Genomic DNA, 15,784 nt, shown 5'->3' with positions numbered 1-15,784 from the left:
AAGGCACCAGGGTAGTAAATGTTTACTGAGTGAATTTATGAGGGCAATTGCCAATCATGTAAGAGCTGATTATACCAATAAGGACAAAGCTGTACTCTGAAGTCCCGACCTCAGAGAAGTTTGAGGTCTATTATCATAAATGCAAAGCTAGCAAATATATGGTGATGGGTTTAATTTGGAGCCCTGGTGGTGTAGTGGTTAAGAGTTCGGCTGCTAACCAAAAAGGTCAGCAGTTCAAATCCACCAGCTGCTCCCTGGACCCTATGGCGATGTTGTATTCTGTCCTACAGGGTCGCTATGAGTCGGAATCGACTTGATGGCAACAGGTTTGTTTTTTTTTTGGTTTGGGTTTAATTTAGTTAGTGTTTTCCCTTCCATGAATAACAGTGACAGGAAAGACAAGAAAATAGAAAGGTACCTCAAACAATTTTCATTACAACAAAATCCATGATACATAAAAAATTAAATACTTATTGTTAGGTACCACAAATTCTAGTTTTCAAAGAGATGAAGGTGAAAAGATAATGGCTCCCAAGGCCCACTAAAATGTCAGAAAATAGACTTCTTTTGTTCTTATCATATAAGGTATAAACCTACATGGAACAGAAAAGAGCAAAGAAAAAACAGGAACAAAGTTTTCCTGGAAGCTAGACAGAAAACCAATGAGGGGTAGAGAAACTGAGAGAAAATTGAATCTGAGGGAGGATGCGGAAAAAGCCAAGAACCAACAACCACACATTTGTAACCAGAAAGGGTCGAAAATCAGGAAGACCTGGTGCATACAGAAATGAGTTGATGAGGCAGCTAAGAGGCTAAGTTTTACTTTCAAGTGTGCTTAAGAAGCAGTAAAACTTCCAGATCCAGTCTCCCCCTGGCAGAAGGCTGCTGGCTCCATCTCTGGAGAATGTAAAAGAGAGGGTCTCTGGACTAGGGAGGAGCCCTGATGATACACTGGTTAAGAGCTTGGCTGCTATCCAAAAGCTCAGCAGTTCGAATCCACCAGTTGCTCTCTGGAAACCCTATGGGGCAGTTCTACTCTGTCCTGTAGGATCAACGTGAGTTGGAATCACCTCGAAGGCAATGGGTTTGGTTTGGCTTTTGGACTGGGGAGCGTCAACTGCAACTGGGACAGTTAAGTTACTGCTAAGACTTACCACCCTCTCTCCTACTCTCCTAGAATACAGGGAGAAGCGCCCAGAAGTCATGCAAGGTACTTCCACTCCCTGGACAGAATGCTCACATGATCACCACGCCACAAGGTAAGGAAGGGCAATCCACTGTTTACTGCACCTTCCAAAGCAGACACCTCTGGGTGGGTTCAAACTGCCAGCCTTTCAGTTAGTAGTTGAACGCTTAACGGTTTGCGCCACCCAGGGGCTCCACATATCAAAACAAGGGAGTAAAATAACATCTTAGGTATCTAGTGTAGTGCTGCCATCACAGAAATACCACAAGCAGGTGGCTTTAAAGAAAAGAAATTTATTTTTTCACAGTCTGGAGGCTACAAGTCCAAACCAAGGTTTTGGCCATGTCAGTACCTTCTGTGAACCTCTCTCTAGTTTCTAGTGTCTGTGGGAGTCCTTGGCAACCCTTGGTGTTCCTTGGCATCATCTGTTTCCCCCCTGTGTGTTATGTCTATTCTGTTCTTTTTATAACTTAGAAGTGATTAGGGTTAGGACTCACCTTGCTTGGTTATGACCTAGTTCATTTAATGAAAAAAAACCCAATTGCTAAACAGAATTATATCCATAAGTATAGAAGCCAGCAATTCAATACAAATTTTGGGGGGACACAATTCAACCCATAACAAATAAGAAAGAGGAAGTCAGGAAACAGGAGACCTATGAAAGGCACCCCAGACGGATAGCAAAGGGAGGGCTGAGGCTGGCAGTTGTTTCTCAGGTATGAGGAACAAGCAGAGGGTGCTGGGGGGAGGGGAGAGGTTCTTCAGGAAGGCGTAGCAACAGAATTCCTGATGCACCTGAACATCCTGGGGCAAGACTTAGAAAACTAATAAAGAGTTTGGAGTCGAAACAGCTGTTGTCTTTGTCGCTGTTGTTAGGTGCCATCGAGTCAGTTCTGACCCATAGCGACCCTATATACAACAGAATGAAACACTGCCTGGTCCTGCGCCATCCTCACAACTGTTATGTTTGAGACCATCATTGCGGTAACTGTGTCAATCCACCTCGTTGAGGGTCTTCCTCTTTTTCGCTGGCCCTCTACTTTACCCAGCATGATGTCCTTCTCCAGGGTCTGCTCCCTCCTGATAATATGTCCAAAGTACCAGAGACGAAGTCTCGCCATCTTCGCTTCTAAGGAGTATTTTGGCTGTACTTCTTCCAAGACAGGTTTGTTCATTCTTGTGGCAGTCCATGTATACTCAATATTCTTCGAATACACCATAATTCAAAGGCATCAATTCTTCTTTGGTGTTCCTTATTCACTGTCCAGCTCTCACATGCATATGAAGAGATTGAAAATACCATGGCTTGGGGCCTCAAAGTGATATCTTTGCTTTTTAACGCTTTAAGGATGTCCTTTGTGGCAGATTTGCCCAGTGCAATATGTTGTTTGATTTCTTGACTGCCTCTTCCAAGGGTGTTGATTGTGGATCCAAGTAAAATGAAATCATTGACAACTTCAATCTTTTTTCAATTTATCTTGATGCTGCCTGTCTCTCCCACAGCATTCTCTGCTTCTCTGCTGGGTTCAATAATTCATTGCAACAACCACACAAAATGCACAGTCAATACTCACAATTACGGAGTTTATTAGGGAAATAACAGGTTACAATTTTTGTTCAGGAACTCTTAGGGTACAGTTCTTCCATCAGGAGAGCCTCTTTCCAGCTGTGCTCACAGGCACGCCTCTCCCTGGCCCTCAGCCTCTGCCCAAAGGCACTGAGCTTTCTCGCTACGTGGGCCGGGAAGCACACCACACTGTCTCCTGCTGCCGGGTGTCCCCTTCCTTGGTTGTGGCTGGGTTCTCTCTCTTCCACCTCTGGAGTGGTTCAGTTTAAGCCCAGTGGGATGGGAAAACTGACCAATCCCCTGGCTGGGCCGCAATTACCCTATCACACAGTCCCACCTAGTCACTTGGGCGGGAGGTACAGGACCCTGGCTAAAAAGGCCACACAAAAGTGAGCCATAATACTACCCTGCCTATTGGACCAGTTGTGAGGATTTTTGTTTTCTTTATGTTGAGATGTAATCCATATTGAAGGCTACAGTGTTTGATCTTCATCAGTAAGTGCTTCAAGTTCTCTTCACTTTCAGCAAGCAAAGTCGTGTCATCCGCATAATGCAGGTTGTTAATGAGTCTCCTCCAATCCTGATGCTATGTTCTTCTTCATATATACTTTCTTGGATTATTTGCTCAGCATACATACCGAATAAGTATGGTAAAAGGATACAACCCTGACGTACACCTTTCCTGATATTAAACCATGCCCATTCCCCGTTGCCATCAAGTCGATTCCAACTAATAGCGACCCTATAGGACAGAGCAGAATTGCCCCAGAGAGTTTCCAAGGAGCACCTGGTGGATTCGAACTGCCGACTTTTTGGTTAGCAGTCATAGCTCCTTAACCGCTACACCACCAGGGTTTCCTTAAACCACGCGGTATCCTCTTATTCTGTTGAACAACTGCTTCTTGGTCTACAGACACACTCCGCATGGGCACAGTTCTCAAACAGTAACATCACATAAAAAATAAAGCGCGTATACATACACACACACACAAAAGTCAATTATTAGCTCTAGAGGAAAACAAAAAGGTGCACAGAAAACAAAAATTAATGTACGACATGGCTCGTTGTGAACAGCATTTAAATAATCATACTTGTAAACACTATTTTTTTTTAAACACTAAGTATTGTCTCCTACAAATTATGACAGGTCTACATGGGGGCAGGGGCAGAGGGATCAGCACCCGTGGGGAGAAATGGGAACAGAGTAAACATCCATCTTCCAAAGCAGAAAGTACTAGGTAACATCTACAACTAAAAAATAAAGACGTTTAGGATTTAGCGGCATAAAAGCAAATACCAAAATAACCAGCTAAGAGGACTTAAAATGCTTGCCTCTGGGTAGGAAGGGATGCTGTTTCTCCTAAGAAACCTTGCAGAAACTGTTGAAGACTTTTTAAACTACCATATTTTTACTCAAATAATGTGCGCTTTAAACATTTTTTTGCTAACTCCCCTATGCCAGAGCTCTTTCACTTAACTTCATTATTTATGAAAAATACAGTACATGCATGTGTAACTTTATTTAAATTAAAAAAAGGCACTAAAGGTAACTCAAGCTCAGAGTCCGCGTAGGGACCTCCCTAGCAGGTTGGCATGATTCTCGATTCAATCCAGCAAGTAGGTACTGAACATCTCTGATGAGCTAACAGCCATGCCCTAAGTGCTGCAAGGGCAAAACCACAGGAGACAACACCTGTCCTTATAGATGTGGTGTTTTATTAATAAAACATATGCACGGAAAAGAACTCAAGTGCAAAACAAGTTGCAATGCGATCACCACCCAGTGTGTGTAGAAGAGCTATGTGGTAGCGAAAAGGGGAGACTAGGCCAGAGCAGGCAACAGAGGCTTTAAGAAAGAACTTGAGAAGAAAAAGGAAGGGCATTTCTAGAAGGGGAACTGGCTAACAATGAGGGTATGTCTAATCTGGAAGCATGGACAGTTTTTTCAAGCAAAGGTGAGATTTAACTCATATGGGGGGAAGGGGGCAAGACTATGAAAAAGCAAAAGCAGAGACTAGACACATAGGTATCACTGTTGACTTCTGACATTTCCAGAGCCCCAGACACTATCAATCAGAAAGAAGGCCTGTGGTTTTTCCCTGTGTCTCAGATGTAGCATCCCGAGCTCATTATCATGAGCACCGCCTCTATCCTTCTCTTACCCCCCTCATATCTAAAATCATCCAGGCCCTGTCTGCCCTGGCTCCCATCTATCTGAGCAGCCGCATGACTGTACTTGGCTTTCACACTCCAACACTAACCTTCTCTGCGTTCCCAGAACACTCCCTGCTCTTGGTGGTCACAGGACCTCTGCACAGGCTCTTCCTTCTATCCTTCCCCTGTTAACTCCTGCATACCCTTCCATTCTCAGCTCAACCCGTTTCCTCAGGGAAGCAAACACCCCTGACTGCTCTAACTCAGGAACCCAGGTCATAAACTCTCATGGATTCCTTTTCTCTATGCCAGTCTGTAATCTAAACCCTCACTTGGTGATTACCCAATCCACGCCCGCCTCCCCTTCTAGGCCAGAGGACCACAGAACCAGCATCACCTAAGAATCTATCAGAAATGCAAATTCCCAGGCAGCATCCCAGACCTACTGAATCAGAAATTCGGGGGTGGGGTGGGGGGGCAATCTGTGTTGTAAAAACAGCCCTCCAGATGATTCTGATGCAGGCTAAGGTTGGAGAACCACTGGGCTAAGCTGTAACTCCGTGGTGGCTCAGTACAGGTGCTTTTCTGCACTCTAAGATGTGCCTTAGTACCAAGTACACTGCCAGGCAACAGTAAGGCCTCAGAAAGATTACCTGGTTGAATGATGGATTGGTGAAAAACTTTCCATAGCTCCCTATATCCCTTACTAACTCTAAATCCTTCTGCCTAACTTTAAAAGCCACTAACCAGCTCTCAGAAGACCTGGATTCTGCCCCAGCTCCCAGGCCTTCCTGGGCTGAAATCTTGTCTCTCCATAGTTTTACCATCTATGCCATCATCCATAAATTACCTAATCTCCTTTGGCCTTAATTTCCTCATCCCTGAAGTTATAATAATCACAGTACCTATTTCCTAGGGCTGCTGACATAATTAAATGAGACAGTGGTGCTAAGAATCATGCCTATACATACATGGCAAGCATTTCACAGATTTAGGTATTATTATTGTCATAATAATAATTATTCAGCTTTAAGTGGCTTTCCTCTTGGGTCTCAGCTTTCTTTCCAATAAAATGCAGAAATATGGGTGAATGTACTATAAAGTTCATTGAGCAAAACGGTTATTCAAAGCCATTGTTATCCAGTTGGCCCTGGCTCACAGTCACCCCATGCGTGATGCTGCCCAATCACGCACTATCCTCATAATCAGTTGCAGATCAGATCATTATGATCCCCAGGGTTTGCAAGGGCTCGTTTTTAGAAGTAGGTTGCCAAGCCTTTCTTCCTGGTTTGTCTTAGCCTGGAAGCTCTTGAAACCTGTTCAGCATCACAGCAACACGTAAGTCTCCACTGACAGCTGGTGGCTGCACGAGATGCTTTGGCCGGGAATCAAACTCAGGTCTTCCGCATGGAAGGGGAGAATGCTAGCACTGAACCATCACTGCCCTCATTAATAACCATGCCAAAAATTAAAAAACAAACAAAAACGTTGGCTACTGAGTCAATTCCAAATCATAGCAACCCCCGTGTGTGTCAGAGTAGAACTGTGCTCCAGAGTGTCTTCAACAGCTATAATCTTATGGAAAGAGATTGCCGGCCTTTCTTCTGCAGTGCTGCTGGGTGGATTCAAACCAATCTTTCAGTTAGTAGCTGAGTTCAAGCCATTTGGGCCACTCAGGGAACTATTAATAACCATACCAAAAAAAAAACAAATCCACTGCTGTCGAGTCGATTCCAAGTCATAGCGACCCTAGAGGACAGAGTAGAACTGCCCCATAGAGTTTCCAAGGAGCACCTGGTGGATTTGAACTGCTGACCTCTTCGTTTGCAGCCATAGCACTTAACCACTATGTCACCGGGGTTTCTTTAATAACCATAGATAGCATTTATTGAATGTTTGCTTTGTGCCCCTTATTTACATTATCGTACTTCATCCTCATAACAGGTTTTTAAGGTGGAGTATTTGAACCCAGGCCTGCTTGACTCCAGAACTTACTATAAAGTGGTTCTGTTTCTCAGAATGTTGGCATTGCTGGATTTGCGATTCTCAGCATATACTCTCACTTAACTCGATTGACTATACCCACTTCAGACCAGCTCTCTCTCCCTTCCAAAACCAGTCACATCTAGGCGCTCATTCTGGGGGCCCTGAACGCTTCCGTTTTAACCAGGAGCCCTAGTTGAGCTTCCTCTGCTCCAACTCCTGCAGGAGCCAGGCTGTACCAGGAAAGCTGGTCTAACTCACAGTCTCCTGGAGTTCAACTAAAGTCACTTTCCTCAGTACCTACCCCTGATAATCGAGTCTCAGTAACTCAAGTTAGCAGGTGGTTTCGTTTCAGTTTCCGTCTGTCTAGTACCCAGGATTCAAACGGAGCTCACACTGAGAGCTATTTCTAACCCAATTCTGGTACTTGGTAAAGTACTAACAGCAGCAATTAAAACACAGGCCTATCGAATCGATCTTTAAAAAAAAAAAAAAAAAGTCACCCTTTCTGCCTCCTCTAAGGGAGACAAGGTCCACCACCTGCTTTCAAACGGGCCCCCCTCCTACCCTGTCTCAAGACAGCCGGCTGTATAACGATGACAGAAAGGAGAACCCAAAACACCAAAGCCACGAGCTCATGCTCCGCCCCGGTTCCTCCCACCACCCTACGCCTCCCTGCTCGGCCCCCGGCGCTCCAGACAGGCCCACCCCGCCACGGTCAGCTCTGCCACTAGCACCCCGTCTTCGTGGGAGCCGGCCCCTCGCTCGCCCCCGCCGCCCACGAGGGCCCCGCGCGCGTCCGGAGGCGCCGCCGCCCACTGCCCGGGACACCTCGGCGCACCCGGGGAGGAGGCACCGCGCTGGTAACATTTCGTACCAGAATAGTTAAATGCTGAGTAATTTCCCCGCGGAGCAAACAGTCCGAGCAGGGGGCTCTGCCAACGGCAACAGTATTTTTAACCGATTTAATCAACAAGGCGGCCGCGGCTGCGGGAGTCCCCGAGGGCTGCGCCCCGGCGAGCGGAACAACTCCGGAACCGCTGAGCCGGGAACCCTCGCCCGCTGTCCAGGGCGACGTGGCCGGCTCCGGGGGCGCTAGACGGAGGCTTCGCGCCCACACACACGCACACACACCCAGACCCCACGCCGTGACAGCGGTGCCGCCGCGCACACCCCTCCGAAACCGCCACTGAGTCCCAGGCGACAGGGGCGGGGAGGTAATTTCGGGGCAAGAGGCTGAAGCCACCGCGCGCACAAGGTTTGCCCGAGGACGGCGGACGCCTCGGAGCGCTCGGCAACCCTGAGTGGCGGTCACCGCGCCCAAGTTCAGGGGTAACTCCGCTCGGGTCCCTCGTCTGCGCCGGGGCCTAAGCGGAGCAGAGGGTCTGCGGCGAAGTTCACCCATGGGTGTTCTGCTGGAGTTAAAAAGGGGGCGAGGAGACCCAGATCCCCCGGAAGGGGCTGCGGAGTGGGACGGGCAGGTCCAGCCCGCGGCGGGGGAGACGGCTCCAGGAGCTGAGGGGAAGAACCGGAGCCGGAAGGCTGCCCCTCGGGGAGCGCACACCGCCAGGCGGCGCGGCCGTCGCAGCCTCGCCGCCGCCGGCCGACCCCGGCCCCGCCGCGGGCGCCCGCGAGGAATGAATGGGGGCTTCCCGGCCGGCCCCTCGCGCTCGCACTCACAGGCAACGTAGGCGACCAGGGCGATGCCCAGCAGCAGCTTCATCCTCCTGCGGTTGATGGCAGACACCAGGCGCAGCAGCGCCTTGCTCACCATCCCCGGGAGCGGCGCTAGTCGAGGACCCTGCCGCGCGCCGGGGCCCGCCTGCTGCACAAAGCGCGCGGCGGCGGCAGCGGCGGCGGCGGCGGCAGCGGCCGTGTGTAAGCCCCGCCCCCCGGCTGTTCCGCGCCGGCCCCGCCCCTGGGCGGCAGGCTTCCTGCCGGTAGGGCCACTGCGCAAGCGCAGCTCCGCCCCCGTCTCCGCCGCCGCCATTCCCTCCTCCACGCTACCCCACCCTAGCAGCGCCTTTCCCCGCAGGCGCAGTCGCTGCAGCTCGTACCTCGGTTTTCGAAGAATGTGGCTGGGAGGGGTGGCCTGGGCGCGGACGCTGCGCATGCGCGGCCGGGAGCCTGCTGTGCGTTTGGGTCTTGTTTTCTCCTTCGCAGCGCTGTGCTGGGTATTGGTGCTGCCTTATTTGTGTAGGGAAGGCGCGTCCCCGAAAGAATTCCATATGCGTCCTGGAAGGCAAGACCACGGCCTTGGTGGTTTCCGAACCTAGCCTAGTGGGTGGGATGTCGTAGGCACTCAAATGTTGCTATGAAACAAAATATGTCCTGTATTTATCTACGCTGTTTTTTGGTCCGTGTAAAACCCTCCACGGTTAATTTGGCATGTCTTTGAAGTTTTTTGAACTCCTCCCACAGAAAGTTGACTTTTTCTGGGCTGTTTGGTTGGCTTCCGTGGCGGCAGCAAAAATGATAAATCCCTTAGCAGCCTGAAGGCAAAACCAGGTGCATTTTTTTCTCTGCTGTGACCAACTAGGATGTCTGTCTTTGAAAAATCAAGGTTTTTAGAAGTTATTAAAAAAAAAACTAGTGCTGGTGTATACTTAGGATAAATTTTAAAAAAAGGAAATGAAAGGATGAAATCCTCTCTTGCCTTTCCTGTGCCAAAACACCGAACATTTATTTCATCAGGGACGATCATTGCAATCTTTTTGTTGCGTGTCTATATGGTAACATACTTTTGGGGGTGAATTGATTTTATATGTTGTGGTGTGATGATTGGTATGTGATCCCTGAATTTATTTCTTTGATAAGCATTTATTGAATGCTCACTGTAAGCAAGGAGATGTGTCGAAGGATACAGAGATATTAGAAGCTCATCAAAACCACAGGAAGAGCTGGTCCCATACAGGAGAAAGGATCTGTGTGATGCCAAGTCAGGGGAGACGTTAATATAAAGTGCTCGCGAGCTGCTGGCTGAGTGCTGACCTTCAGCCAAAGGTAGAAATTAGAGCACTGCCTCTGAACTCCTGGAACTCCCGGCCCTTTTGCTAAACACTAGAGGCAATTGTTGTTAGGTTCCAACTCATAGCGACCCTGTGTACAACAGAAGGAAACACTGCCTGGTCCTCTGCCATCCACACAATCTTGGTGTGCTTGAGCCCATTGTTGCAGCCACTGTGTCAGTCCATCTTGTTGAGGGTGTTCCTCTTTTTCACTGACCCTCTACCTTACCAAGCATGATGTCCTTCTCCAGGAACTGATCCCTCCTAATAACATGTCCAAAGTATGTGAGACATAGTCTCACCATCCTTGCTTCTAAGGAGCGTTCTAGCTATACTTCCTGCAAGACAGATATGCTAGTTCTTTTGGCAATAGATTACCCTCCTATAACTTTATTAGAAACTTGCAAGGAAAATAAATACTATAAAATCATAATTATTTTGTACATATTGCAAATCGCACAGCACAAATCCCCAAGATTCTGATGCACCCTCTCCCACTCACCCCACCTCTCTCCCCAAACACATTGAGAATCATTGAATTGAAGGAAGCAGGCTGAATGATTTCTCTAAGGGAAGGGCAGTCAAAGCTCTTTAAAAGATGCCAGCCATCCTGAATCCGAGGAAACAGCTAGATAGAACTTCCATTGAGGTAGACCTCTGGAGTGAGAACCAAGAGGCCCTGCCTCCAGCAGCAGAGAGGCCTTGAACAAGTCTTTTTTTTTTGTCTGTGAATCTTAGTTTCCTCATTGTTAAAATGTTGGGATTAGATTGTTTTTGTTAGCTGCCATCAAATCAACCCCAGGTTCATGGTGGTCCCATGTGTCACAAAGTAGAAGGGCTCCAGAGTTTTCTTGGCTATGTTGTTGTTAGGTGCCGTCAAGTCAGTTCCGACTCAGAGCAACCCTAGGTACAACAGAACGAAACACTGCCAGTTCACGTGCCATCCTCACAGTTGTTGTTATGCTTGAGCCCATTATTGCAGCCACTGTGTCAATCCGTGTCACTGAGGGTCTTCCTCTTTTTGATGACTCTGTACTTTACCAAGCATGATGTTCTTCTTCAGGGACTGATCGATCCCTTCTGATAACATGTCCAAAGTATGTAAGACAAAGTCTCGTCATCCTTGCCTCTAAGGAGCATCCTGGCAGTTCTTCTTCCAAGACAGATTTGTTCGTTCTTTTGGCCCGCTAAAAAAAAAAACAAAAAACCCACTGCCGTTCTTTTGGCAGTCCACAGTATATTAAATTTCTTCACCAACACCATAATTCAAAGGCGTCAATTATTGTTCGGTCTTCTTTATTCATTGTCCGGCTTTCACATGCTTATGAGGCAATTGAGAACATCATGTCTTGGGTCTGGCACACCTGAGTCTTCAAGGTGACATTTTTGCTTTTCAACACTTTAAAGAGGTCTTTTGCAGCAGATTTCTTGACTGACGCTTCCATGGGTATTGATTATGGATCCAAGTAAACTGAAATCCTTGACAACTACAATCTTCTTGGCTATAGTCTTTGAGAAAGCAGATCTCCAGGTCTTTCTTCTGTGGTGCCACTGGGTGGATGGGTTTGAACCGCTAACCTTTCGGTCAGCAGCTGATTGCAAACCACTCGTGTCACAGAGTCTTCTTTTGTGCCGAGTTTCCTTGTTATTAAGTTAGATCTGTGGTTTTTAAAAGAGAAGTAACTAGAGCAGGCAGAGCTCTGAAGTCCTCCTATTCCATGATTTTTAGTTTAAACATGAAGAACAGAGATGTAAAAAAATTTTTTTGTTAGATTTGCCCTAAGGTCAAATCAGACTGACACGTGTATTAATACACTTGAAATCTTATAAGCTTCAATCTGATTTGACCTTAGGGCAAATCTGAAAAACTAACAAACAAAAAAAGACATCTGGGTTTCCCCATATCTGTTATCAACTTAAGCAGATGTGAGATATATTATGAGACATGTGCCATTTCTATGTAACCAAAAAAAAAACCCTTGCCATTGAGTCAATTCCAACTCATAGCAACCCTATAGGACAGGGTAGAACTGCGCTATAAGGTTTGCAAGGAGCACATGGTGAATTTGAACTGCTGACCCTTTGGTTAGCAGCTGTAGCTCTTAAGCACTGTGCCACCAGGGTTTCCATATAGATCACCTTAAAATCCAGGATTCCTAGTTTTGTTTTGTTTTGTTTTCTGCTGCTACACACTGTCTCCAGCTTTTCCTGTCCCACTGGAATAAGTTGAGGGAAATACCATCAGCAGCTGCAGTTAAAGTGGTTGCTGCTGCCGTCATTATTGTCACCCTGAAGGCTGTTTGTAGCCTAAGACTAATGTCCAGCTCAAGCAAAGCCAGAATTGAGGCGTAAAGATAAGAAGTGTTTACCAGTGAGACTGAGATGGTATAGAGAAGGCCTGAGGGAAAGGAGGTGCCAAAGAGGCCCTTCCAAGCTCATTAGGGAAACCTTGGGCTCAGGCATGTTCCTCTCCTCCCTTTTCTCTTCCCTTTTTCCAACCCACTCACCCATCCCTCCTTCCCCACACAGGTACTGAGTTTCATTCCCCACCCGTACCTTGCCCTTTTGATCCACTCCTTCTTTCTTTCAGTGGGTATGTTAACAACAATATTTTTTGTGCAGTTACTATTTACAAAGCAGTGTTCTTGACGCCAGGGGTAATTAAAAAATGAATCATACTAGGGCGCCTCCCCTAGAGTATAAAAAGACTAAGGAGGGGAGAAAACTAACGTTGATTAAACTACCATGCTCCAGGGACTGTTATGCTAGATGCTTTCAGGTATCATCTTATGTAATCCTTATAACATCCCTCTGGTGTGTTGATGACAGCCATGGAGTCAGCTCCGGCTCATGGTGACCTTATGTATAACAGAACAAAATGTTGCCCAGTTCTGCACCATCTTGACCATTGTTGGTATGTATGAGTCCATTGTTGCAATTACTGTGTTAATTCTCATGGACATTTCTGTTGACCAAGCATGAAGTCCGTCTCCAGTGATTGGTCCTGCTTGATAAAGTCCTTCTCCAGCGATCGGTCCTCCTTGATAAAGTGTCCAAAGTAAGCGAGGTGAAGTCTTGCCATCCTCGCCTCTAAGGAGCCTTCTGGCTATACTTCCTCCAAGACTGATTTGTATCTTCTTCTGACAGTGCTTGGTATATTCAGTACTCTTCTCCAACACCGTCATACAAAGGCATCAACTCCTTCTTCTTTGGTCTCCCTTATTCGTTGTCCAACTTTCATATGTGTGTGAGGTGATTGAAAATACCACAGCTTGAGTCAGGTACATCTTAGTCTGCAAAGTGACATCTTTGCTTTTTAACACTTTAAAAGAGATCTTTTGCAGCAGATTTGCCCAGTGCAATACGTCATTTGATTTTTTGACTGCTGCTTCCATAGGCGTTGATTGTAGATTCAAGTAAATTTAAATCCTTGACAATTTCAATCTTTTCTCCATTTATCATGATGTTGCATATTTGTCCATTTGTAAGGATTTTTGTTTTCTTGATGTGGAGGTGTAATACTGAAGGCTGTGGCCTTTGATCTTCATCAGTAAGTGCTTCAAGTCCTCTTCACTTTCAGCAAGCAAGGTTGTGTTATCTGCATATTGCAGGTTGTTAATGAGCCTTCCTCCAATCCCGATGCTGAGTTCTTCTTCATACAGTCCAGCTTCTTGGATTATTTGTTCAGCATACAGTTTGAATAAGTATAGTGAAAGGATACAACCCTGAGGCACACCTTTTCCAATTTTAAACAACGCAGTATCCCTTTGTTCTGTTCAAATGACTGCCTCTTGGTTTATGTACCGGTTGCATGTGAGTACAATTAAGTGTCCTGGAATTACCATTCCCGCAATGTTACCCATAATTTGTTATGATCCACACAGTCAGATGCCTTTGTGTCATTACACTATATCGAGGGTACATACGAGCAACGTGATTTATGCCTTGATATTGACCTGATCATCTGGCTGAATTAATGTCTGTCAGATTTCTCCACTGCAAGGTTACTGTGCTCGCCACTCTTTCTATACTGTACTTTCTGAGGGACAGTCACTATGCGCAGCCCACATTTAAGGAGTGGGGAGTTAGGCTGCACCTCCTTGAGGATAGAGTGTCTACATAAATTATTCTTCTGCAAGGAAGATTTGTCTATTCTCTCCTGTTTATCAATTTATTAAATCATTTATTTATATCAGTATCAATGCATAGATATTTATTTTATAGTTTGGGTTATAATCTGTTTATTTTGTTGCTCAATTTTTTCTGGCTTTAGCCATTGGAAATTCTTCAGTTGGCTCCTATGTCCTTTTGACATACCCCATCATTGTAGCTTTGTGGGGGGTTTTGGTTTTGTTTGTTTGTGTTAGCACTTCCTTACTTTCTGGCACTATAACATTCTTCAGACCCATCTAGTATATTTTCTGTCCCAGTCCTTTGCTGTTGAGTAGATTCCAACTCATGGCGACCCCAAGTGTGTCAGAGTAGAACTGTTTATGACTTGATATTGACCTGATATTGACTTGATATTTGTTGATTTTTTGGATCATACCACCAGGCCTTCCAAGGTACCTCAGTGGACTTGAACCACCAATGTTTGGGTTCGTACCCAAGTACCTTAACCATCTGCACCACCTAGAAATTTCTGTCGCAATCCTAGAATCAGTCATTTCTCCAGGGAGCCTTGATTCCTTTTATTGGAGAATTGTATTAGAAATCATTGAACTGGTTCATTCCAGTTTGAACCCCTTGTTCAAACCCACCAGGGGCTCCATGGGAGAAACTACCTGGTGACCTACTCCCATAAAGATTACACACTAGGAAATTCTATGGAGCAGTTCTACCCTGTCATATAGGGTTGCTATGAGTTGGAATCAACCCGCTGACACGCAACAACAACCTGTGTACATATATCTATAAATACAGGTAACCCTCTGTACCTAGGTAGTGTGGGTGGTGCAAATGGTTAAATGCTTGACTATTAGCCAAAGGTTGTTGGTTCAAACCCACCAAAAGGCACTTCAGAAAACAGGCCTGGCAATCTGCTTGCAAAAGTTCACGGTCTTGAACCTCTATGGAGCAGTTCTACTCTGTACACATTGGGTTGCCATGAGTTTGAATCAACTTGATGGCAACTAATAACGAAACATCTGTGTCTGTATTTATCTAAACATGAGTTCATATTGATTTCTCCAACTTAAATTCATTACCGCACGGAACATTCTACCTCCTCCCTTATATGTAAACTCTCACTCCAACAGTGAGAGACCCAACTCCCACCCCACCACCATCCATTTTTTTAACTGTTCAGTTCCACTCTGCATGGGTATAGGATACATGTATGTACAGTCTTTTGACCACTTCACCACTGTGAATGGCTATCTGTGCAAGCTCTTTTCCATCTCTTCACCTTCCACACACACACCTTCCCTCTTCTCTCTTCTTTGCTTCCCATTCCCATCCCCCATGCCCCTGGAATTCCCACTTACTTCTATGCAGTACAGTTTGGCTACCTTTGTTTCCCCTCCATACTGTCACACCCTAGAGCCCTCATCTTCCTCACCTCAACCTACTAATAAAAATAACTTTCTGAGCAAATATAGTTCCCTTCCTAAGAAGTACTCCAGTGTCACCCTTAAAATATCTTCTTAAGCCTAATCAGAGTAAAGAAAAACAAAAAGCCAAACCAGTTGCCACTGAGTCGATTCCAACTCACAGTGATCCTACGTAGAACTGCACTCCATAGGGTTTTCAAGGCTGTGACCTTTCGGAAGCCTTTCTTCCAAGGTGCCTCTGGATAGGTTTGAACCACCAACCTTTTGGTTAATAGGCACTTAACAATTTGCACCACCCAGGGACTCCTTTAGGGTAAAGAGTCTGGTCTTTATT

At 46.1% G+C, this 15,784-nt stretch overlaps 1 protein-coding gene across 1 annotated transcript in view; it reads right to left on the bottom strand.

Moving 5' to 3' along the window:
- UXS1 (UDP-glucuronate decarboxylase 1) overlaps window positions 1-8,748 on the bottom strand; it is a 110,598-nt gene extending 101,850 nt beyond the window's left edge. The window contains exon 1 of the mRNA XM_049856974.1: window positions 8,571-8,748. Within this exon, the coding sequence (XP_049712931.1) occupies window positions 8,571-8,664 (94 nt within the window). The 5' untranslated portion in view covers window positions 8,665-8,748. The remainder of the gene's footprint in view (window positions 1-8,570) is intronic.
- Between the last annotated feature and the right edge of the window lie 7,036 nt (window positions 8,749-15,784).

The sequence above is a fragment of the Elephas maximus genome, chromosome 17, assembly GCF_024166365.1.
Source record: "Elephas maximus indicus isolate mEleMax1 chromosome 17, mEleMax1 primary haplotype, whole genome shotgun sequence".
In the NCBI taxonomy this organism is placed as follows: Eukaryota; Metazoa; Chordata; class Mammalia; order Proboscidea; family Elephantidae; genus Elephas; species Elephas maximus.
The sequence above is the reverse complement of the archived record's forward strand: the minus strand, read 5'-3'. Positions and strand labels throughout refer to the sequence as shown.